Here is a 20,449-nt window from a genome sequence, read left to right on the forward strand (position 1 = left end):
AAAAGGAACATATTTTTCTTTCTACTCTTTACTTTTGTCTCCACCAAAGAAACATATATAAACATAATACATGGTACACACTATATTTAAATACCGCTCGATGGACTTAATTATATAGGGATTTCAGTTTGTAGTAAGTAGTATTTCATTACACTTATATGAGATATTTATTTGTTTCATTTGCGAATATCCTCCCTTAAACCCTCCAAAGTGCATGTTGGAGCGAGGAGTTAAAATTATTCTGATCGCTTTATCATTTAAGTTTTCTTTTTACAACAGTATTTGTTTTGTTTTATTTACCAATAAATTGCATATATATGCCAAGTATATAAAATATTCATAAAAAACCCCTAAATATGAACAATATTACATATTTTTCGATTTATGCTTGTCATCCTTGCATAAGAGCCATGCTACATGAACAATATTACATAAATACCAAAATGGATGTAAGCAATAATGCAGCCGTTTTTTTTTGTCATGCATTAATGAAACCGAGGACAATAGCTTAATTTGCACATAAACAAAGCAAATTCCACGTTCCTTCCTACCTATATACTCAACGAATTATACAATCGAAGAGACGTATTATTAATTTCAACCTTGACCCTACTTATCTTTGAAAAAAATATGTTATGGCCACTGCTCTTACGCTTTTAAAGGGCACCACTCACTCTCTCTGTGTATGTATATATATACATGTCTTGATACTCTGTTAACATAGAGCTCATATATTCATAACCAGCTAAATAATTTCTTTTTTACTTTTTTAATTATTTTTCTTCGATCTAGGGTTTGCAATGAAGCGCTGCGAGCCAGATTCCAAGAACAAACTAGAGAGAAAAACCGTTGAAAAAAATCGAAGGATTCGAATGAAAGCTCTTAGTTTTAAGCTCGTTTCCATCATTCCCGATCGCCATTTCAGCCAACCCAAGGTATGTATTATACGTCTTCATTTTCCATACAATGCTTAATGTTCATATAAATTTAGATTTGTTTAGAATGCACTTTAAATAAATTGAATTTCAATACTAGTTAGGGTTTTGAATGCTTAGAATTTGTTAAAACATAGTATACACATATGTGTAGGAATTCTTGTCACAACAAGATCAGATAGATGAAGCAGCTGCTTACATCAAGATCTTGACAGAGAGGATAGAAGAATTGAATAGAAGAAAGACACAACTCATAAATCATGGCGCAACGACAAACTACATAGCTAGAACTTCTTCAAAGCCTCCAATTCTGACAGTGAGGGAGTTAGGTTATGGTGTGGAGGTGGTGTTGATCAGTGGCCTAAACAAGAATTTCTTGCTAAGTCAAGTGATTAGCGTAATCGAACAAGAAGCGGCTGAAGTTCTCACCATCAACGTCTCTCGTGTTGGCGACAGCATCATCCACACTCTCCATGCTCAGGTGATCATTAAATAGAGCTTCATTAACTTTACTTATTAACTACTATGATATTTTATGATTATGTAATAGAAGTATTACATGGAATATATATTGTTTATGGCAGGTTAAAATTTGCAGGGTTGGAGTGGACATTTCAAGAATAAGTGATAGGATACATGAGATCATTTCTTCAAACCTGCAAAATTTCTTTTTTAAAGGAAATTGAGACCATTATTTATGCAATTATAATTTCCTAGTAAGTGTTAAGGATATCAGACTCATTTCTAGGGTGAGACCATTGCAATTTTGTTTACATTATTTAATTTTTTATGGTAATATCATTCTAAATATTTCTTATGCATCTCTCGTGTTGTGGACGTATAGTAAATTCATGTTCTTTTAGTTACGATCAGACAAATGTGATTTCACCCATTAAACCGGTGAACTTGTAACCGTGAACATTATAGCTATAAAAATATTTTATATTCATATGATTTCGTTAAATTCATATGATCATATCCCATGAAAATGTTTGAATGTTCTTTTAACATTTGTAGTAGAATTACGGTCGAATTTATTTTTACAAAAAGTCTTTACTTATGTTTTATGTATCATCATGTAATTATCTTAAAAATACTCTCTCCATCCAACGTCACGAATAATATCGACAATGACAAGTAATAAGGGGTACTAATTGGCAAAGTAAATTAAGAATAAGGAAGTAAAATACATTAATTTAGGTGAAAAATGAGATAATTGTTGCACTTGAATATTATACGAAGAAGAAAGTAGTACAATACATTATTTTAGATGAAAATGAGTTTCTATATAGTAGGGAGTATGTACATAAATTAACCGAAATGTAAATGCAGGATGTTTGTGGAGAACTTCCTGAATTAATATTCCCAAACACATACAAATACTGGCCAAATTTACACGTTTTGACAAATATTTTTCCATCCTTTTTTTACAAACCCTACTTGTTCAAATATATATAACACGAATAATTAAGTACATAAAATATACGAACAAATACAAAAAATCAATGAACGAATAAAGATACTCCGGATTCAAAAGCAATTAATAAAGCAAGTGCTATATTTAATTCCATTCAAATTTGGAAAAACTACGTCCACCATTCCATCAGAAGCAAACTCATAGCAAATTATCACCTTATAATCACACTCTATCGATTCCTGATTATAGATTGGTTAAATGTGTAGGACTATGGAGATAGAAGATGAATATGATTTTGATGGGACATCTTTTTAGGTCCACAAACTTTGCCAAAGTATTATTTTAGGTCCATGAACTTTGAAAATATCATTTTAGGTCCGTCAACTACAAGTTAATATCATTTGAGGTATTTTAAACTTTTTCTGAACGAAAATGCCCTTAAGGCCTTCAAAGGGTAATTTGGACAATTCTTTCGCCACTCATCTTGCGCCAGAGACCTATAGTCCAACAATTTTTAACGGCAAATTTTTATATTTAAATTTAATTTGGATGGTAATTGATCTCATTCTGAAATTCATATAAATAATACTCCGAAAGACAATCCAAATTAATAGCTATCCAATTTCAAAATAAATAAACTAAATATAATTCACAAATCACCTATAGTAAGTTCTTAAAATGCAGTTTAGATTTAAAAAATAAAATAAAGTATCTAAGTCCCAATTCACTATCCCTATATAATTGGTCATCTAATAATTGAAAAATGTACTATTTTTTACGGCAAATTTTAATTATATTTAAATTCAATTTAGATGGTAATTGAATTAAACAGTAGTAAAAAAATGGTTGGACTCTAGGTGTTTGACGCAAGATGAGTGGCGAAAGAATTGTTCAAATTGCCCTTTGAAGGCCTTAAGGGCATTTTCGTCCGAAAAAAGTTTAAAATACCTCAAATGATATTAACTTATAGTTGACGGACCTAAAATGATATTTTCAAAGTTCACGGACCTAAAATGATACTTCAGCAAAGTTCGTGGACCTAAAAAGATGTTCCCTCTATGATTTTTTTTATAAAAAAATTCACTTCATAAAATAATCAAAATATAGAATCCGTCTATATTAATACATGTGAGCGTTAACTCGTTACAATTTGTGCACGTAAGCACACAAGATTTCATCGGTAACAATTGAAAAAATAAAAACATTTTGAATTTTATTTTAAAACTCCATAATAATGACTACTAATTTAAGCAATTAAATTTTATAGTCCATAATTTAGATTGTTATATGAATACATCCCCCCTCTCTATATATATATATGAATGAAATGGAAGGCAGCAGGTCGACTCAAAAGTTGTTAAATGAGAAGAAAAGACAGCCGATTTTCACAAAATGTCGACACAAAAGAACCAATTAACGAGGACCACATAAGATAAAGATCCACAACTACAAGTAAACAATGAATGTCAGGAATTTGGCATGTGTTGAACAAATTGGACATGAGGAGAGTCAAACTTTCCGAAATTGGGACCCTTCTAAATTTAGTTGTACGTAATTAAAATAAAATAACATATATATACCCCTATATGACGTTACATTTACATAACCATAATTCATACGAAAATTGTAGTTGGGATAGAACCATTACCAAACTATAAATTGTTTCCTTATGAAGCCACAAGTCCACAACCAAAGCACGTATGCATAATATTATACTAATAATACCAAACTATAAATTGTTTCCAAGTGACCAACCGTAAAATATGATGTACAAATAATACCATACTACATATAAATTGTTTCCAAGTGACCAACCATAAAATTATATGGACCCATTCAACAAAAGTAATACCCACATGGTAAAACATTTTCATGGTTAAGTTACATGTCTGCCTACTTAGAATTTATGTCAATGACCCACTAAACAAAAAAAATAATATTTGCAGTGGGATGGAGGGAGTACAAAAGTACTAGTATGAGAAGGAAAAAAAAATTATACGTACACAAGTAAAAATATAAATCAATAACTGTTTAGCTACTCCCTCCGTCCACAATGAGTGTCTTATTTTTTCATTTTCGGCCGTCCACCAATAAATGTCCTATTTGCTTTTTTACTACTTTTGGTAATGGACCTTACATTCCACTAACTTTATTTGACTCATATTTCAATATAAAACTAATATATAAAACTATTATGTACAAGTAGGACTTACCTTCCACTAACTTTCTACTACATTTCTTAAAACCCGTGTCCGATCAAAATTGGCGTTGTATTGATGGACGAAGGGAGTGCTGAATTAACTATGAGTATAAAAAAGAATGAATTATGAATTAGTTTAGCAATTAGAAAAAAACAAAAATATACTTGTGTAAGAAAATTAAAAATGAATCAATCTAGCAATGAGAAAAACAAAAATTTACTTGTGTAAGAAAAAAAAACTAAATAAAAAATCAAGAAAAATAGATTAATGAATACAAATAGCAATGAGAAAAACAACAAAGACTATAACTGAATTCAAACCCCAAATATCTCAGACACTAGTCTGAAAACCAATTGCACTACATTATATTTTAAGAAATATTATATGAATATATAACATGACCCCATATATAAATTTTATATGACTGGGGTCTCAAGGTCAAGGTCCACCATGTGTGTCCACCGCACAACATTATATGAATCTTGAAATCAAGGTTATTCTTAGGGGTCCAACCCATACCCAAACTTGACATTAATTGATATTATCATTTTGGATCAAATCTTCAAGATTTATTTTTAAATTATTCTTAACAGAACTCAAATTAAATAGAATTCAAACACACTTATATAGTATTATTTCTGATTTTTCTTACGCTATACGGTATGAATTGCACGCAATGTGTAATACTATTAGAAATAGCAATGCAAGAATCGCAAGAAATAGTAATCACCAACGGTGTCTTATAAAGTCATCTATGTACCATTTCATTGTGCTTCACTTTTGTATCATTCTTTGTCTATTTCAACTTTACTCTAACTTTACTTTGTATTAATAACTAGTTATGGTTTGTTACAAATTTTTTATTATATTAATATTAAAATAATGGATTTTCGAGTAGTAGTATCAAAGAATCGCACATTATATGTAGAACCCACATAAAAATTTCGTTTAAATTATTGCAACCTCATAAATTCGTAATAGAGTTTGGGCTGAAGTGATTGATATTAAGGCTCAATTCATCTTCGAGGCCCGGCCCACTTAGGGACAATTGTTTGCAGGCAAGGCCTTGCATAGTTGCATAGGTTAGATGTAGTTCCAAATTAAGTTTCATAGTAATTTTTTCTATATTCACTTGTCACAAATATTTTTGAATAATGAAATTATTCACCATCTCCGATAATTCACTCACAGTTCAAAAAACATAAAACAAATTAAAAGTCTCACAATTGCAAAAACACACAGCAAATCCAGTGAAATTTATTTTTCTAAGTTTGTAGGTTGGGCCACCAAAGCCCATAGGTAATGGATATACTAGGCCCATTTATTGTCTGGATGTATTTAATTTATATTGACTCATTTAATCATTTTTACATGGGGAAATTTAATTTTTTTAATAATTCGATTAATTGATATTCCAGTTCTTATGTGAAGAATATTGACAAATTACATGTGGGATTAATAGATCTTTGCATGAATGATATTTTGCAAACTTCAAAGATTTTCGATCTTTTTTTGTTGTTAATTTTACAAAGAAATTTACTCACAGTAGATTCTGTATCATTTCGATTCAAATATATACTAGTATAGTAGTATAATCTATCGATTCATTTGTTAGACCTAGAATATTCTCATTAGTATATTTTTATAAAATAAATAGTACAGTAAAATATATAAAAAAACAATAAGTTAATAGTATAAGAGTACTATAAAATTTAAAAGTTGTTTTATGTTCGAAGACAGCCAAGAAAAGCACACTTTTCCCACCTCCACATCCAATTATTTGCTCCGTTTCTCTCTCAATCTGCTCCCTCAAACTCAACACTCCCAACAAAACTACAAAGCCGCATGCATATGCACATGTGTTTCTGTATGTATACCTGACCATTCCGGCAATAAAAATCCAATCTTGAAAAACACACACACGCAGTAGGAAGAAGAAGAAATGGAGAAGAGCGGCGATGGGTTTGTGAGAGCGGATCAGATTGATTTGAAGAGCTTAGACGAGCAGCTGGAGCGCCATTTGAACAGGGCGTGGACAATGGAGAAGAACAAGAGGAAGAATCAAGAAGATTACTCCACCGCCACCACCACCACCACCTCCGCCGCCGTCGCTCCGGCCATCACCACCACCTCCCGAAGGCAGCGCCAGGAGTGGGAGATTGACCCCTCCAAGCTCATCATCAAGAGTGTCATCGCACGTGGCACCTTTGGGACCGTCCACCGCGGCGTTTACGACGGCCAGGATGTCGCCGGTCAGTCACCACCGCCTTTCTTGAATAAATAGTTTTTTTTTTAAAAGTTCAACCCTTGTTTCAAAATCAAATCTTTTTGTCATTTTTGGGGGGTGTTTGCTACTTTTGTCCATTCCCTTTTGGCCCTACCATTATTTTTCAACTCTTGATGAATCAGTGACTCAAGTGGAATAATGCATCAAAAGGGATTCTTGGTTTATTTTGGTTTCTAGTTATAATCTGATTGAATTTAGATAAAAAGAAATCTACTTTTTGTGCAATAGATTTGATAGTACTCCATTAGTTTATTGATGGCTGATTAAACTGTAGTGGTGGAAGATAGTGTTTTGAGAGGGCCATTAGACTTTGATGAATACAACTTGCCTTTTTTGACAAGTCTAGTTTTAATGCTTCATGCCTCTTTTGTGGGGTGGTTGGGTGGAGTAGAGAAATCAATGCATTCTTATGGAGTCCGTGACTCATGGCACGGGTTTGGATTGAATTGTTGAAAACTTTCTTGTGATTCAATCAGTTTGTAAAGTTTCCACCTTGAAGATTACTGAGATGCAAGCACTTTTAGGTTTTAGCCATGATCTAACATAGGCTTTGTGTAATTAAGGGGAAAGAAACAATGAAAATCTAACCAATGTAGGTTTTTTCTGGTTGGATGTTGTCATTGTGTAGGATTTAGGGATGTAAAATTTGACCTCAAGAGTCGGCTGTAACGAAACCTACCCAAAGATAAACATCACCTTGGTTGTGCGGTCCCCATTCGAAGCCTTCAAGAATGTGTGGCTTTTAATTCATATTTTCGGTATTATTCATTTCATGGCACTTGATCATACTTTATGGAATTGACTAATTGGATGATCATTGATATACTCAAAAAAAGAGGAAAGGGACTGATCTGCCTGCCGGCCTAAGGTGATAACTAAAACGAAGTGGAGGTACCAACTCCTGATAAGGATGGGTGCACTATTTCGACCAGAAAGTCCTGATGATTATCACTGGATCCACAAAAAGTTAAATCGAAAAATAGCTTTAGTTAGTTAGTGGTGATTGTTAAGATTGAAAACTACGAGCTTCTAGGTTCGGTGCCCACATACGTTGGACTTTTCCTTCCATTTATGCGTTATATAGTACTGGGAGAATATGTCGAAGCCACTTTCTTGTTGGCTTAACTAAAACGTTATACCCTGCCAATGACAGAACCATGTTGTTGTGTATTGAACAAAAAGAACTTCAGAAAAATAAAATAAAATCCGATGAAAGATTGATATGAAAATATATAGTACTATATTCAACCAGAAAATCAGCTGAGAACAAGATCACAGTATGTTATCGCGGTGGATGGATTTCGAGTTATTTTCACTGTCGGGTTTTGTGAGTTAATTCCTTGCAGTTAGATGCTTTGCCACTGCTAGTCATTGCCCCTTTTGGTTATTAGTGTATTTCGATTTTATTTTCCTTAACATAAACATCTCGGTAGCTTCTTTCGATCCTCAGTTAAACTGCTGGACTGGGGAGAAGAGGGCCACCGGACAGAGGCTGAAATACAAGCTCTAAGATCAGCATTTACTCAAGAGGTTGTTGTGTGGCACAAACTCGATCATCCTAATGTAACAAAGGTAAATATTGCTTTTCATATTGCTTGGATAACAATAGCATCAAATTGCAAAGGTTATCATGTTCATTAATCTTCCTTGCATTCTTCTAAGGTCTAACGTTTGTCTAAACCGGTTTGCAGTTTATAGGGGCAACCATGGGCGCTACGGATCTTAACATTCAAACTGAAAATGGTCATATAGGCATGCCAAGTAATATATGTTGTGTCGTTGTGGAGTATCTTCCTGGAGGAGCCTTAAAATCTTACCTCATAAAGAACAGGAGAAAGAAGCTAGCTTTTAAAGTAGTCGTGCAAATGGCACTCGATCTTGCTAGAGGGTACGACTATATGTTTATTTTGTTTCTTCACAGTCAGGTGGAGAGTCGAGTGGAGAAGCAGCTAATAGCATGATGTTCTTGTTTTCTCACTTTTCAGGTTAAGCTACCTTCATTCTGAGAAGATTGTTCACAGAGATGTGAAAACAGAAAATATGCTTTTAGATAAGACACGTACAGTCAAAATTGCAGATTTTGGTGTTGCTCGGGTTGAAGCCTCGAATCCTAATGACATGACGGGGGAGACTGGGACCCTTGGTTACATGGCTCCTGAGGTAAAAGAAAAGTCGTTTTCTCTCTTCAAAAGAGCCAAGACCGAACTAAAAAGACAAACCTTAACCATAATTTGCAGGTTCTCAATGGAAATCCTTACAACAGGAAATGTGATGTATACAGTTTTGGCATCTGTTTGTGGGAGATATATTGTTGTGATATGCCATATCCGGACCTTAGTTTCTCGGAGGTGACTTCAGCAGTCGTTCGCCAGGTAAATGTTTAATTCCCTAGAATTAAAAAAATATGAGGCACGTCTTAAGCTCGTTCTATCCCTGAACAATGTTTTCCTTCACAGAACTTGAGGCCGGAGATACCCAGATGTTGCCCAAGCTCACTTGCCAACGTGATGAAGCGATGCTGGGACGCCAACCCTGACAGAAGACCAGAAATGGATGAGGTGGTCACCATGTTGGAGGCTATCGACACTTCTAAAGGTGGAGGGATGATTCCTAATGATCAAGCCCAAAGCTGTCTCTGTTTTCGGAAGCGTCGTGGCCCTTGAAGAACATCAGTTTACAACGACGTATGGTACGACATTCTCAGACCCGATTATGCAGAGAACAGAAAACTCCTAATCCAGATTGTTTTTATTAAGGCTGACTGGGATTTGGAGCATTTCCTCTTGCAATGTTGTTGTAAAGCTTCTGAAATATCATTATTAATCGATTTGATTCTCTTTTTTGTTTGAACGAGGTTTCTTATATGTGCTTGTACAACACAAAGAAATAGTCTAATATTTCATTTTCTTTTAACAACTTAAATACTAGATATACAAATGTTGGTTTAGTCTTTTCTCTCCCTTCGGAAGCGTCGTGGCCCTTGGGACTGGAAAGTCAACCTTCCTACATATGCTGGTACATTTGTTGTATAGTTTATTTACTTTTAAAAAACATGCTAGTTTATTGCTGAATCAACGATGTTGTCCTTCCGTATGATAGGCTTGCCTTTTGAAGCCTAATTCAGTAGAAGGATCTGATGTGGAAATTCCAAAATTCAGTCTCTTACAAGCCACAGAAATTGGGTTGTACATTTCAGTGTAAAGTGAGAAGTATCTTGTATTCAAGAAATCGTGATGCGTACAGGGATCCTCAATTTATATCTGATGTGATGGAGCCTCTCTTGATTAAAAAATTGATGAATAAAAAGCTTGTGAATCTTTCTCGTGGAGAATTACACAAGGTTGCTCTCACTGTGTGTCTTGGAAAGGTGAGGTTAATGTTACAATGGAAGTGTAGTTATGATTTGTTGAATATAATCTGTGTTCTGTTTTGGTGTTGTGCAGCCAGCTGATATATATTTGATAGATGAACCAAGTTCATATCTTGACTCAGAGCAGTGTATTGTTGTTTCAAAAGTCATAAAGAAGACTGCATTTGTTGTGAAGCATGATTTCATCATGACAACATACCTTGCTGATAGGGTGATTGTGTACGAAGGAAAGCCATCCGTCGATTGCATTGCCAATTCACCTCAATCACTATTGACGGGAATGAACCTCTTCTTATTTGTAAGCCCACTTCACATCTATTTTTAATAAAAAATTTCCATAATATTGTTTTTAACCTGTAGCCTATTTTGTCGATATGTAGTAGCACCTGGATATCACTATTATTTGGATGACTAACTTGCAGTGCTGCTGCTGCCTCTGGGTTGTGCATATTTAGCTATAAATGATTTGTGGATATTATTCCAATGCTTAATAATTTTAGTATTAGAATGGAAATCGCAAACTAGTCTTAGTTATAAATGAAATGTGAGTGGAATGAGTGAAATATGAAGGTTTCTTTGATCAATTAAAGATATTCGGCAACAAGAAGTCATTAAACTAGAGATTGAAATCAGAGTTATAAATCCCAAACATACAACAACAGACAACTCAACTTCAGCCTATTTCTTCTCAGCATTGCTGCCCAATTCCCTCCTGAGCTGCAGGGAGAAATCATCAGTGACATCGTCATCATCCCAGTCGTCTTCCCATTGCTGAGCTACTTCTTTCCCTTCCTCTTTGTCTCCATACTCTGAGAACAATCAGAAAAAGTACATAAAAGACCGACTCGAATAAACAATTTCCAAGATACGCTGATGATAAATTAAGAAAGAACAGTTGACAAGGATATGTTGGAAGCAAATTTTAAAATTTTCTGCTATCTTACAAGTTCTATATTAACAATGCTTGGGTAAGAAAATCCAGCTAAAAGGCTATGTAAATTACATTATTATTTTACTTGATGAAACCAACATGGGTAAAGATACACAAGAAGTATGAAACCAACATGAGTAAAGATACACAAGAAGTATGGAAGATCATATTAACTGCTATCTGGTTCCAAATTTCTCTGCCATTGCAATGGACAGGGTGAAATAGAAAAAACCCGGAACTTTTCACACTAAAAAAGGCTCAATAAATTAGAACTTCAAGAACTAGCACACCATCTCGAGTCAATGAAAGTGAAAGTCAATTATTCTGAATGACAATGTACTTACAAACCATGAAGCTAAACATGAGCTATACGTTGACATACAATTATACACTAAGGCCCAGTTCGGTTAGTAGGATTGATTCAAGATAAAGTCGGACTAAAGCCATCTCATGCGTTTGGTTGGCCTAACACCACCTAAGAGGCCTTATCCTATATTGTATCCTACTATTATTTTATCTTACGAACCAAACACCACCTAAGAGGCCTATCTAATGATTCAGTTCCAAACATGTTTTCCTACATAAATTTCAAATGTAAGGAAAAGGCATTGATCTTATGAGCAATTAGCTAGACTCAAAATGATAGCTCTAAGCATTGGGGATTCAATTGCTGCTATCTGGTTACTCTGTGAGCCAAAAAATTATTGACACAGAAATCGCAAAATTACTAAAGCAACACCCCGGTAGATCTAGATATCATGAAAATATATTTTCGTCTAGGCAATAATAAGATTATAATCATAAAATTCGTTTCTGGCTAGAAAAGTTAATCAACAGAACATCTAGCAACCTTGATCGATTTCAAACTCCTCAAATTCATCATCATCTTCGAACAGATCCATCTTTACTTCGTCAGTAGCTGGATTTACTTTTTCAGTCGCCATTTCAGCCTGCCACACGATTATACATGATTTCAACTTACAATTCAAAACATGTCGATCAATAAAAAATCAGAGAGAGAAAAAACAAAATTCCAGTATACAACCTAGCAACCCTAGTTACCGTAGAAATTGCGCCAGCATTCAGGAATTAGAAAGAGAAGATCAGAAACCAAAATAGCGAAACAACTTACAGAGATTATCTTCAATGGCGGATTTCGATTATCAGCCGATAGGTTAAATTGCCTTCGCAGTATTGAGGGAACATAAGGGATTAATTGCACAAGAAGGTAGTTGGTGTGGAGTTTTGCCCATATTTGAAGGCACTCCTTTAAATTAATGAAAATATCATTTTAAGTCCCTAAAGTTTACAGTGAAAAATAAACAGAGAAAAATTTGATATTTAAGTTCTAATGTTCGATCCTCCTAAAAAAAAAAAAAAAAAAAAAAAAAAAAAAAAAGTTCTAATGAAACAATTAATAAGAACGCATTCAAAATTGGTGCACTTAGGTGCCACTCACTATAAAATAAAAGGTTATTCTCTTCAATGATGATGTAACTCATTTCCTTTAAAAAAATACTACTAGTATCACATAAATTGGATCGATTCAATTTTGATGGTCAGATCACAAATTAAATAATACTACTACTCCCTCCTACTGCTAGTCATGCCCACGGTTCCAAAACCGGCGTTTCCAAAACCGGCGGTTCCGGTTTGGTCGAAGTCGGAACCGGAACCGGACCGTGAGGCTATTTCACGGTTCCGGTTCGGAACCGTCGGTTTTCCGGCGGTTTACACGGTTCCGGTTTGAAAACCGGCGGTTTCGCGGTTCGAGATATTTTTTTTAAATTTTGAAATTTACACTTATACAATAAATTGGAACAAGACAATGGATAATTTAAATTGAAATAAGACGAATACAGTGAAAATGGTATCAATTTTATTGAATTTGAGTTGTAACGGACAACGATACATTACAATTTACAATACATATACAAGTATACAACATACAATAATGTAATATAAATTTGAAATTTGGACTTATACAATAAATTGGAACAAGACAATGGATAATTTAAATTGAAATAAGACGAATAAGGTGAAAATGATATCAATTTTATTGAATTTGAGTTGTAACGGACAACGATACATAATACATTACAATTTACAATACATATACAAGTATACAACAATGTAATATAATTTACAAAAAAAATATGAAATGGGGGGAAAAAAATTGAAAAGGGCTTGAAGTCAACTTAAACTTTCAAAGTTAAACTTTTCAAATTTAAGTTGAGATGCCTACGTATCCACAATTTTATTGAGGAATCAAAGTCCACGTAGTTCTCTTACCTTGCTTACCTTTTTGGTCGGCCGTGCTCGCCATTCACCGCCCCCCCGTCAAGTCATTGCTATTGTTGAGTGCTCGCACTTCTGACCTCATCATCGCCATCAGAGGAAAATTCTTCACCATCACTCTCTACACGGAAGTCGAAATCCTGCTCTTGTGCTCTCATGTCAGCCTTTTCCCAATCATCAAGTAACATAGTGGCTTCCATGTTCTTGGCGGAGAGATTGCTCCTTTTGTCGTCTAGGACACAACCGCCGACACTAAAAGCTTGCTCAACGGCGACGGTGGAAGCGGGAACGGCGAAAATCTCCTTAGTCATGATGGATAGTATCGGAAACTCTTTGTCATGTGTTCCCCACCAATTAAGGACGTCAATTTGTTGAGTAGGAGGACCTGCATCTTGAAAAATAGAGCGCGATTCCAAATATATATCTAACTCACTAGTCGCTCTAGTCCTATTGGTTGTAGTACCGTATAGATCTTGCAATTGTGATACTACGTTTGGATCAATCATGACATTGCTAAAATCCTCGCCACCAAAATCAAATGTGGAAGGACTAGGAGGAACACGTACCTGGTGAGCGGTGTTATAGCGCATTTCATATTCCGTATAGAGAGCACGAAGTGCACTATCTAACCTTAGTTTGATTTCATCAACATCCGGAATACTTAGTTCGAAGCATTCTCCTCTTGTCAAGCCCATTTCGCGGAGTTGAGAAAAATCCAAATCATGCAAACAACCATAGTACATGTCTAAAATTTTATAAACACCATGCAACTTCCACTTTGGATCCAAGCATTTTGCAATCAAAAACACATTTGGAATACGGGCAAAATATTTTAACCACTTTTCAACCATATAAAACAAAATTGTCCTCCACTCAATGAGTTGAGTATTTTTCACACATGTCTTAAAACCAATTGCCACATACATGCAATGCTCCAAAACGCACACAGAAGTAGGATAATAAACACCGGATAACTCAACAGTGGCATTTTTGAAAGCGCAGAATAATCGAAACAAATCCATGCTGTGGTCCCAACAAGCGGGTATCAAAAGCAAATCAGAAGGAACATGAGGACAAGTTCTAAAAAAATCACATAAATATTCAATGTGGTTCAAAGTCGACTCCAACATATCATACGTCGAGTTCCAACGAGTTGAAACATCCAAACGAAAGTTGGTGTACCTGCATTGCTTGCTATGACAATATTTCTTCCAAGCTCTACCAATAGGAACTTTGTTATGAATCAACTTCACAGCAGTTCTAATAGGATCAACATACTTTTGCCACAAATCGATCACATCTTGAACACACAAATTCAAAATATGGGCAATACATCGCACATGAAAATATTTGCCATCAATAACAGGAGAACATGCACTAATTAGTTCATCTATGCTAGCAGTGTTAGCGCTAGTATTGTCAAAACCAATGGAAAAAATTTTATTGATCAATTGAAATTCATTCAAAACTTGAATGATCAATTGAGCAATTGCTTGTGCAGTGTGTGGTGCGGGAAATTCCCGAAATGCAATCAAACGTTTGTTTAAAGTCCAACTGTGATCAACGAAATGCACAGTGATGCCCATATACGAATTTTTGCAAAAACAATCATTCTACACATCAGAGCAAATAGAAACTTTATGCCCTAAGTTAATAATAAACGTACCTAATTGCGCCTTCTTTTCCATGCATTGTCGAACAACGGCTCGAGTCATTGAAGTTCGACTCAATTTTTTTGCAGCGGCATTATAAACTTGTCGCATACTCAACTCAAAAGCATCGTTATCAAAAGCATTGAATGGAAAATGTTTCATAACGGCAAATCTAGACATCACATTAAGAGCATTTTTGTGATCATATTTCAAAAATAGTATTGCTACACATACCTGATGTTTGGGATGAACCCGTCCCACTCCCGGTCCCGACTCCATGTTGAAAGTTGAGTTGAGTTTGGGTTGGAGCGATACCAAACTCGACCGGATGGGCTTTCTCCATGTGCACCCCTTCGGAAAGTGTATACGTTTTCGCAATAGTTGCAATACACATTATAAGTGTCAGGATCGTTACTATCTTCTACCTTCTTGAAATGTTTCACCATGATGTTTGAGGTTAAAGACCTTTGAACTGGTCTAGGAGGTTGAGGAGGGTGTCCACGACCACGACTACGGCCACGACGACTCCTTGGTGGTGGTGGGGGTGGCATTTCTTGAACCTCTTCTACCTCCTCCCCCTCCTCGTCGTCGTCGTCATCATCATCATCGTCGTCTTCATCAAGATTCACAGGGGTTGGAATTTGTTGAGAATAGGCACCGCGACCGGGAGCACCACTACCGGTACTAACATAAGCATCGCCTTGGGATTGAGAGCGATAGAGAGAGCAATAGCATGTGCCACATCTTGCTCTTCTCGAGTCTACAAAATAATATTTGTATTGTAAATATCAAATAAAATTATGAACAATAATGTAATGTAATTCAAAATTAATTAAATTAGTAGATACTAAATATTAACCTGCCACGCATCCATGTTCATTTGAGAAATCTCATCAATAACGGATCTCAGAGATGGCCTCTTGGACTTTCCCTTTCCCTTATCAACACGACCTTCTCGGGATGAAGACATCTTGATATGTAGAAATGTAGAAATATGGAATAATATATATATTTTTTGTTTTAGCAATTGAGAAAGAAAGACAACTTATAGAACTACGGGAACAAGTATAAGTGTATAACAATGCGTAATAAGAGTAGAACAAGTAATTAAATGGAAGCACAATATCACAATTGAGAAATTGGAGACAAAGAGAGAGAATTGAGAGATTGAAGAGAGAAACTCTTATTAACACAAGAGTGGGGTGAATGTAAATGAGGATAGAGGGGGTATTTATAGATAAAAATGGGGGGGGGGGAATGGAAGAATTTGAAATCTGAAAAAAAAAATTGAATTTTCGGAAAACCGGCGGTTTTGGCGGAAAACCGCCGGAACCGCCGATTTCCGGGACAAAACCGCTGGAACCGCCGGTTTCCGGGACAAAACCGCCGTCTGCCAAAAGCTGCGCCATGTCGCCTCGTGTCCCGCGCCGCCACCGAAAGCCACTGAACCGGCGGTTAACCGCCGATTTCCGGTCCAAAAACCGTCGGAACCGGCCGGTTTTGCTGCCTGAAAAGCTGCCGCTCTGCCCCATCCCTGACGCCTTGTTTTACGCGCCCGAACCGGCGGTTCCGAACCGTCCCGAACCGCCGGTTCGGTGACGGTTCCGGTTCGAAAAATCATGAACCTGAACCGGACCGCGACCCGAATTCCGACGGTTCCGGTTCGAGAAAATTGCCACGGTTTCGGTTCGCCGGTTAACCGCCGGAACCGGAACCGGTGGGCATGTCTAGCGACTCTAGCCTACTGCTACTAGTATTTTTCTAAAAAAAATCTTGAAGAAATGAATTTGGGCCAACCAATTGTGAGAGTAAAATCAACCTCTTTTATCTATTGATAGGACATTATATTGGTCATTTTTCTCCTCTTCATAAAGTTCAAAATCATAACTACTTCAATCTTGTAGATAGTTTTTAAGGGAAAATTAAAGTTGAATATTTCAGATTAAGATTATTAGATTTTAAATTTTTCTATACATAAAAAAAATGAATAGATGAAACGTGTACTTGAAACACTAGCTGACCTGTAAATAAATCCAAAAAAGGCAAAATAGATGATGAGACAAGAAAAAGGAGAGTAGAATAAATTTAAATTTCTAGCATTGATTTTCTTACCAACTGCTCTTTTTCAAACTTTTCTTTTTGAGTAGCATCTTTTTCAGTAGCATCAAACATCGAAGATCTAAGTTTTGAAAGAAGAAATAAAACTCAAAAAATTAAAGGGAAAATGTCTAGTTTTGCAGGAACAACACAGAAATGCAAGGCTTGTGAGAAAACAGTTTACTTGGTGGATGAGCTCACTGCTGACAACAAAGTGTATCACAAGGCTTGTTTTAGATGCCATCATTGCAAAGGAACTCTCAAGGTTCGATCTTTATTACATCCCTTTTGCTGATTTTTGATTTAATCATATACTACTTGCTTTTGCTGTTGTGATTGATTTTGTTCTTGATTTGTGATGGGGTTATTGAGTTTGGTATGAGTGATGGAATAATTTGTTTGCTTGGCTCTTTATGGTTTGATTTTTGACTCGGCCCTTATTGTGATTCTTGATTTATTGATACTTATGCTGTTTGGTTTAAGGTTTTTTTTGCAAGAAAATGTTTGAGTTTGTCTTATTTTGATGAGGCTTTTGGTTGATTGAGCTTGTTGATCTGTGATGTGTATTGGGACAAGTTTTGTGTCGTTGAATTTGTTGAATTGGGTGTAAATGGTGGCATAATTGTCTTTAAAGATTGGTTCTTGATGACTGGAGTTCTTTTTACTGGGAGATCATACTTTGAGGGTGAGAGAGCTGGTGAATTTGGTGTATGCTTATCGGATTATTGTGTGGTACTGTTGTTGACGTAGTTATAGTTATACGTTTATTGATTTGAAAGTGAGGATGAGCATTTGCTGTGTTACTCTGCCAAGAAGGGTGTGTGTTTGAGCATTGCGTCTTGGTTTTTATTCTCATAATAGGGTGTTGAGTTGCCTACTGTTTCCAAGAAACTTGCTTTGGGTTTAGTAGATGCTCGGAACTTGTAAAAATATCGCGCCAATTGTCGTGTGATGGTTGTGAAACCAAGTTGGTAAACCTCACCATTTCAGTGTTTGCTTGATCCAATCTCAGCATCAAGCTCAATTCTCAATTTTCAGATTTGCTTTAGGTGATCTCTTGAAATTTCAAATTTCTGCACATTCCTTTAAATATGTCATCTTAGTTCACGGAATTTTAAATTGATTGTCACAACAATTAGCTTCTAAATGGGTGATCATTGCTTGATAAAGCAACATGTATGTAGTCAGCAGGAGGAAGTAGGCCTAATTTGCTGTCTTATTAATGTTTAGACTTTTTATTATGTTGGTTCTTCGAACAACAGACCAAGTATAATTCCATCAACTCTTTCCGGGACATTACATGCTGCTCGAAGTCAGCATATTGATATTACTATGAACATCATATAATTAAATAGGACGAATCCATTATAGCACCGTGTCACGTTGCAATTATCCATTAATTCACTAAGTTTCCGGATCCATTTGCTCATGTTTCATCAACTTCTGTTGCAGCTGAGCAACTACTCTTCCTATGAAGGGGTTCTATACTGCAAACCTCATTTCAACCAACTATTTAAGATGACTGGCAGCCTTGATAAGAGCTTCGAAGGTTGAATCAAAACTCGAAAACCTCACTGTTTAACTTGAGCTTTCGTTCTTACCTCATCCAATATATCTATACTATTCACAGATGCTCCGAGAACTGCTAGAGTCGACAGATCTTCTGAACCCGGTTTTGCAAATAGCAAAGTCTCGAGTATGTTTGCAGGAACTCAAGATAAATGTGTTGCTTGCAGCAAAACAGTTTATCCTATTGAAAAGGTAAGTTTTATACCAAAAATCAAAATCCTCAATCCTCACCAATTAGGTCTAACATGGTTGATGACTTGTGCATTAACAGGTAGCAGTCGATGGCAGCTCGTATCACAGGGCTTGTTTCAAGTGCAGCCATGGCGGTTGCACGATAAGCCCGTCTAATTATGTCGCCCACGAGCATCAGCTCTACTGCAGGCACCATCACACTCAGCTCTTCAAGCAGAAAGGAAACTTCAGCCAACTGGATAAGCACGATCAAGCAACGGTGCAGGATGGAGATGCAGCCTAAACGGATGTCAGAAAAGTTCGATACGTACAAGCCATGAAATCTAATGGCGTTTGACGCCTTTCTATGTAAAACGAACTTGAGAGATGATCAGCGTTGAGTGAGAAACTTCAGTTTTCGGGTGATTTTTTTCTGCATTGGCTTCTAGTTTTTGTTGTTGGTGTTATTATAATTATATTGAGTTTGAAGCATAAGAAATCTTATTGCATTTCTCGTCTGTCATGGAGCACCATTTTTCCTGATTTTTAAAATCTCATTTTAGAAAAAACTAATTACATTATTTTCAGTATAATTTCGTATAAAATTTAAAATGTGACTATGAGAAAGAAAATGCATCTACATGAGGATCTTTTGTGCATTGGAGTTACTTTTCAAATAACAATATTCTAAATTGATTAAACGAATAAAAATATTGATTTCATTCGCACCAATAGTACTTTCTTTTTTCTTTTAGTGGTGGTCAGTGTTCAAAATGACAAAATTCCCACTAACATACACACTGATCTTATGCTTGTGCTCCAAAAAGCCATTTCTTGATTCCTGTTGCAAACTTTGGACAGTTCCAAATCTTTTATGCTGTATTAAAAATGAAATCTTTCCAATTGCATAATAAATTTGAAGTGGGACTATTAAAATGGAGCAAATCAGAAATATCTATATCTAATGGATTCATGGGCTGGAATCAATGATTTCGCAGCAATAAAGATGGCTGCTAAAAAGATTTCACAAAGTCAAAAATATGTAGCAAGATTTTGATGATTCCTTTAGCAGCTTTGCTATATATAAATAATAAAGAAATACTATCCCTTACATCAAAAGGTAAAATTTTGAAGTCAAGTCACCAAAATCAGCTAGAACTTCACACTGAAAATGAAGAATACATTTCCCACTGTTTTATTAATTTTACTTCATAAATTCCTAAACTCTTCATTCAAATCAAATTCTTCCATTATAAACTAGTACTATGACTATGATGTAGTATCATAATTCAAAATTTAACATGTTCATCTGCATTGTAAACTACCTCATCGGCAGGCAACTTCCAGTAGCTCCTCCCACGTTGCAAGTTTCTCTCTAGATTTGTTCTTTAAACTCCCTCGCCTTCGCTCTTCGCAGTCGATTTTTCCCCAGCCATCAAACGGGACAACTCTAGTGTTCCTACTGTCTAACACTTGCCTGAGCCCTTCTCTTCCTGGCTTTGTCGACACAGGCACTAAAGC

General features: G+C 35.7%; 5 protein-coding genes across 5 annotated transcripts; 4 read left to right on the forward strand and 1 right to left on the reverse strand.

The window, feature by feature from the left end:
- The first annotated feature begins 760 nt into the window (after nucleotides 1-760).
- LOC121800504 (transcription factor bHLH168-like) lies at nucleotides 761-1,681 on the forward strand. Its single transcript, XM_042200069.1, has 3 exons — nucleotides 761-935; nucleotides 1,090-1,416; nucleotides 1,520-1,681. The coding sequence occupies exons 1-3, from the start codon at nucleotides 801-803 to the stop codon at nucleotides 1,619-1,621; spliced, it is 564 nt and encodes a 187-aa protein (XP_042056003.1). The 5' UTR covers nucleotides 761-800; the 3' UTR covers nucleotides 1,622-1,681.
- A 4,609-nt stretch (nucleotides 1,682-6,290) lies between these two features.
- On the forward strand, nucleotides 6,291-9,690 carry LOC121797980 (serine/threonine-protein kinase STY13-like). The gene is made up of 6 exons (XM_042196780.1): nucleotides 6,291-6,805; nucleotides 8,291-8,412; nucleotides 8,532-8,728; nucleotides 8,826-9,000; nucleotides 9,078-9,212; nucleotides 9,297-9,690. Exons 1-6 carry the CDS (start codon nucleotides 6,496-6,498, stop codon nucleotides 9,501-9,503), a joined length of 1,146 nt encoding a protein of 381 aa, XP_042052714.1. The 5' UTR covers nucleotides 6,291-6,495; the 3' UTR covers nucleotides 9,504-9,690.
- Nucleotides 9,691-9,885: 195 nt separating this feature from the next.
- On the forward strand, nucleotides 9,886-10,625 carry LOC121797981 (ABC transporter E family member 2-like). The gene is made up of 2 exons (XM_042196782.1): nucleotides 9,886-10,207; nucleotides 10,284-10,625. Exons 1-2 carry the CDS (start codon nucleotides 9,977-9,979, stop codon nucleotides 10,533-10,535), a joined length of 483 nt encoding a protein of 160 aa, XP_042052716.1. The 5' UTR covers nucleotides 9,886-9,976; the 3' UTR covers nucleotides 10,536-10,625.
- A 139-nt stretch (nucleotides 10,626-10,764) lies between these two features.
- On the reverse strand, nucleotides 10,765-12,431 carry LOC121797982 (protein DELETION OF SUV3 SUPPRESSOR 1(I)-like). Its single transcript, XM_042196783.1, has 3 exons — nucleotides 12,274-12,431; nucleotides 11,992-12,091; nucleotides 10,765-11,019 (listed from the first exon to the last, which is right to left on the reverse strand). Exons 2-3 carry the CDS (start codon nucleotides 12,083-12,085, stop codon nucleotides 10,889-10,891), a joined length of 225 nt encoding a protein of 74 aa, XP_042052717.1. The 5' UTR covers nucleotides 12,086-12,091; nucleotides 12,274-12,431; the 3' UTR covers nucleotides 10,765-10,888.
- A 4,761-nt stretch (nucleotides 12,432-17,192) lies between these two features.
- LOC121801540 (LIM domain-containing protein WLIM1-like) lies at nucleotides 17,193-19,446 on the forward strand. The gene is made up of 4 exons (XM_042201045.1): nucleotides 17,193-17,453; nucleotides 18,641-18,737; nucleotides 18,819-18,949; nucleotides 19,029-19,446. The coding sequence occupies exons 1-4, from the start codon at nucleotides 17,316-17,318 to the stop codon at nucleotides 19,230-19,232; spliced, it is 570 nt and encodes a 189-aa protein (XP_042056979.1). The 5' UTR covers nucleotides 17,193-17,315; the 3' UTR covers nucleotides 19,233-19,446.
- Nucleotides 19,447-20,449: the final 1,003 nt, after the last annotated feature.

This window comes from Salvia splendens, chromosome 4 (assembly GCF_004379255.2).
Source record: "Salvia splendens isolate huo1 chromosome 4, SspV2, whole genome shotgun sequence".
Taxonomy (NCBI): Eukaryota; Viridiplantae; Streptophyta; class Magnoliopsida; order Lamiales; family Lamiaceae; genus Salvia; species Salvia splendens.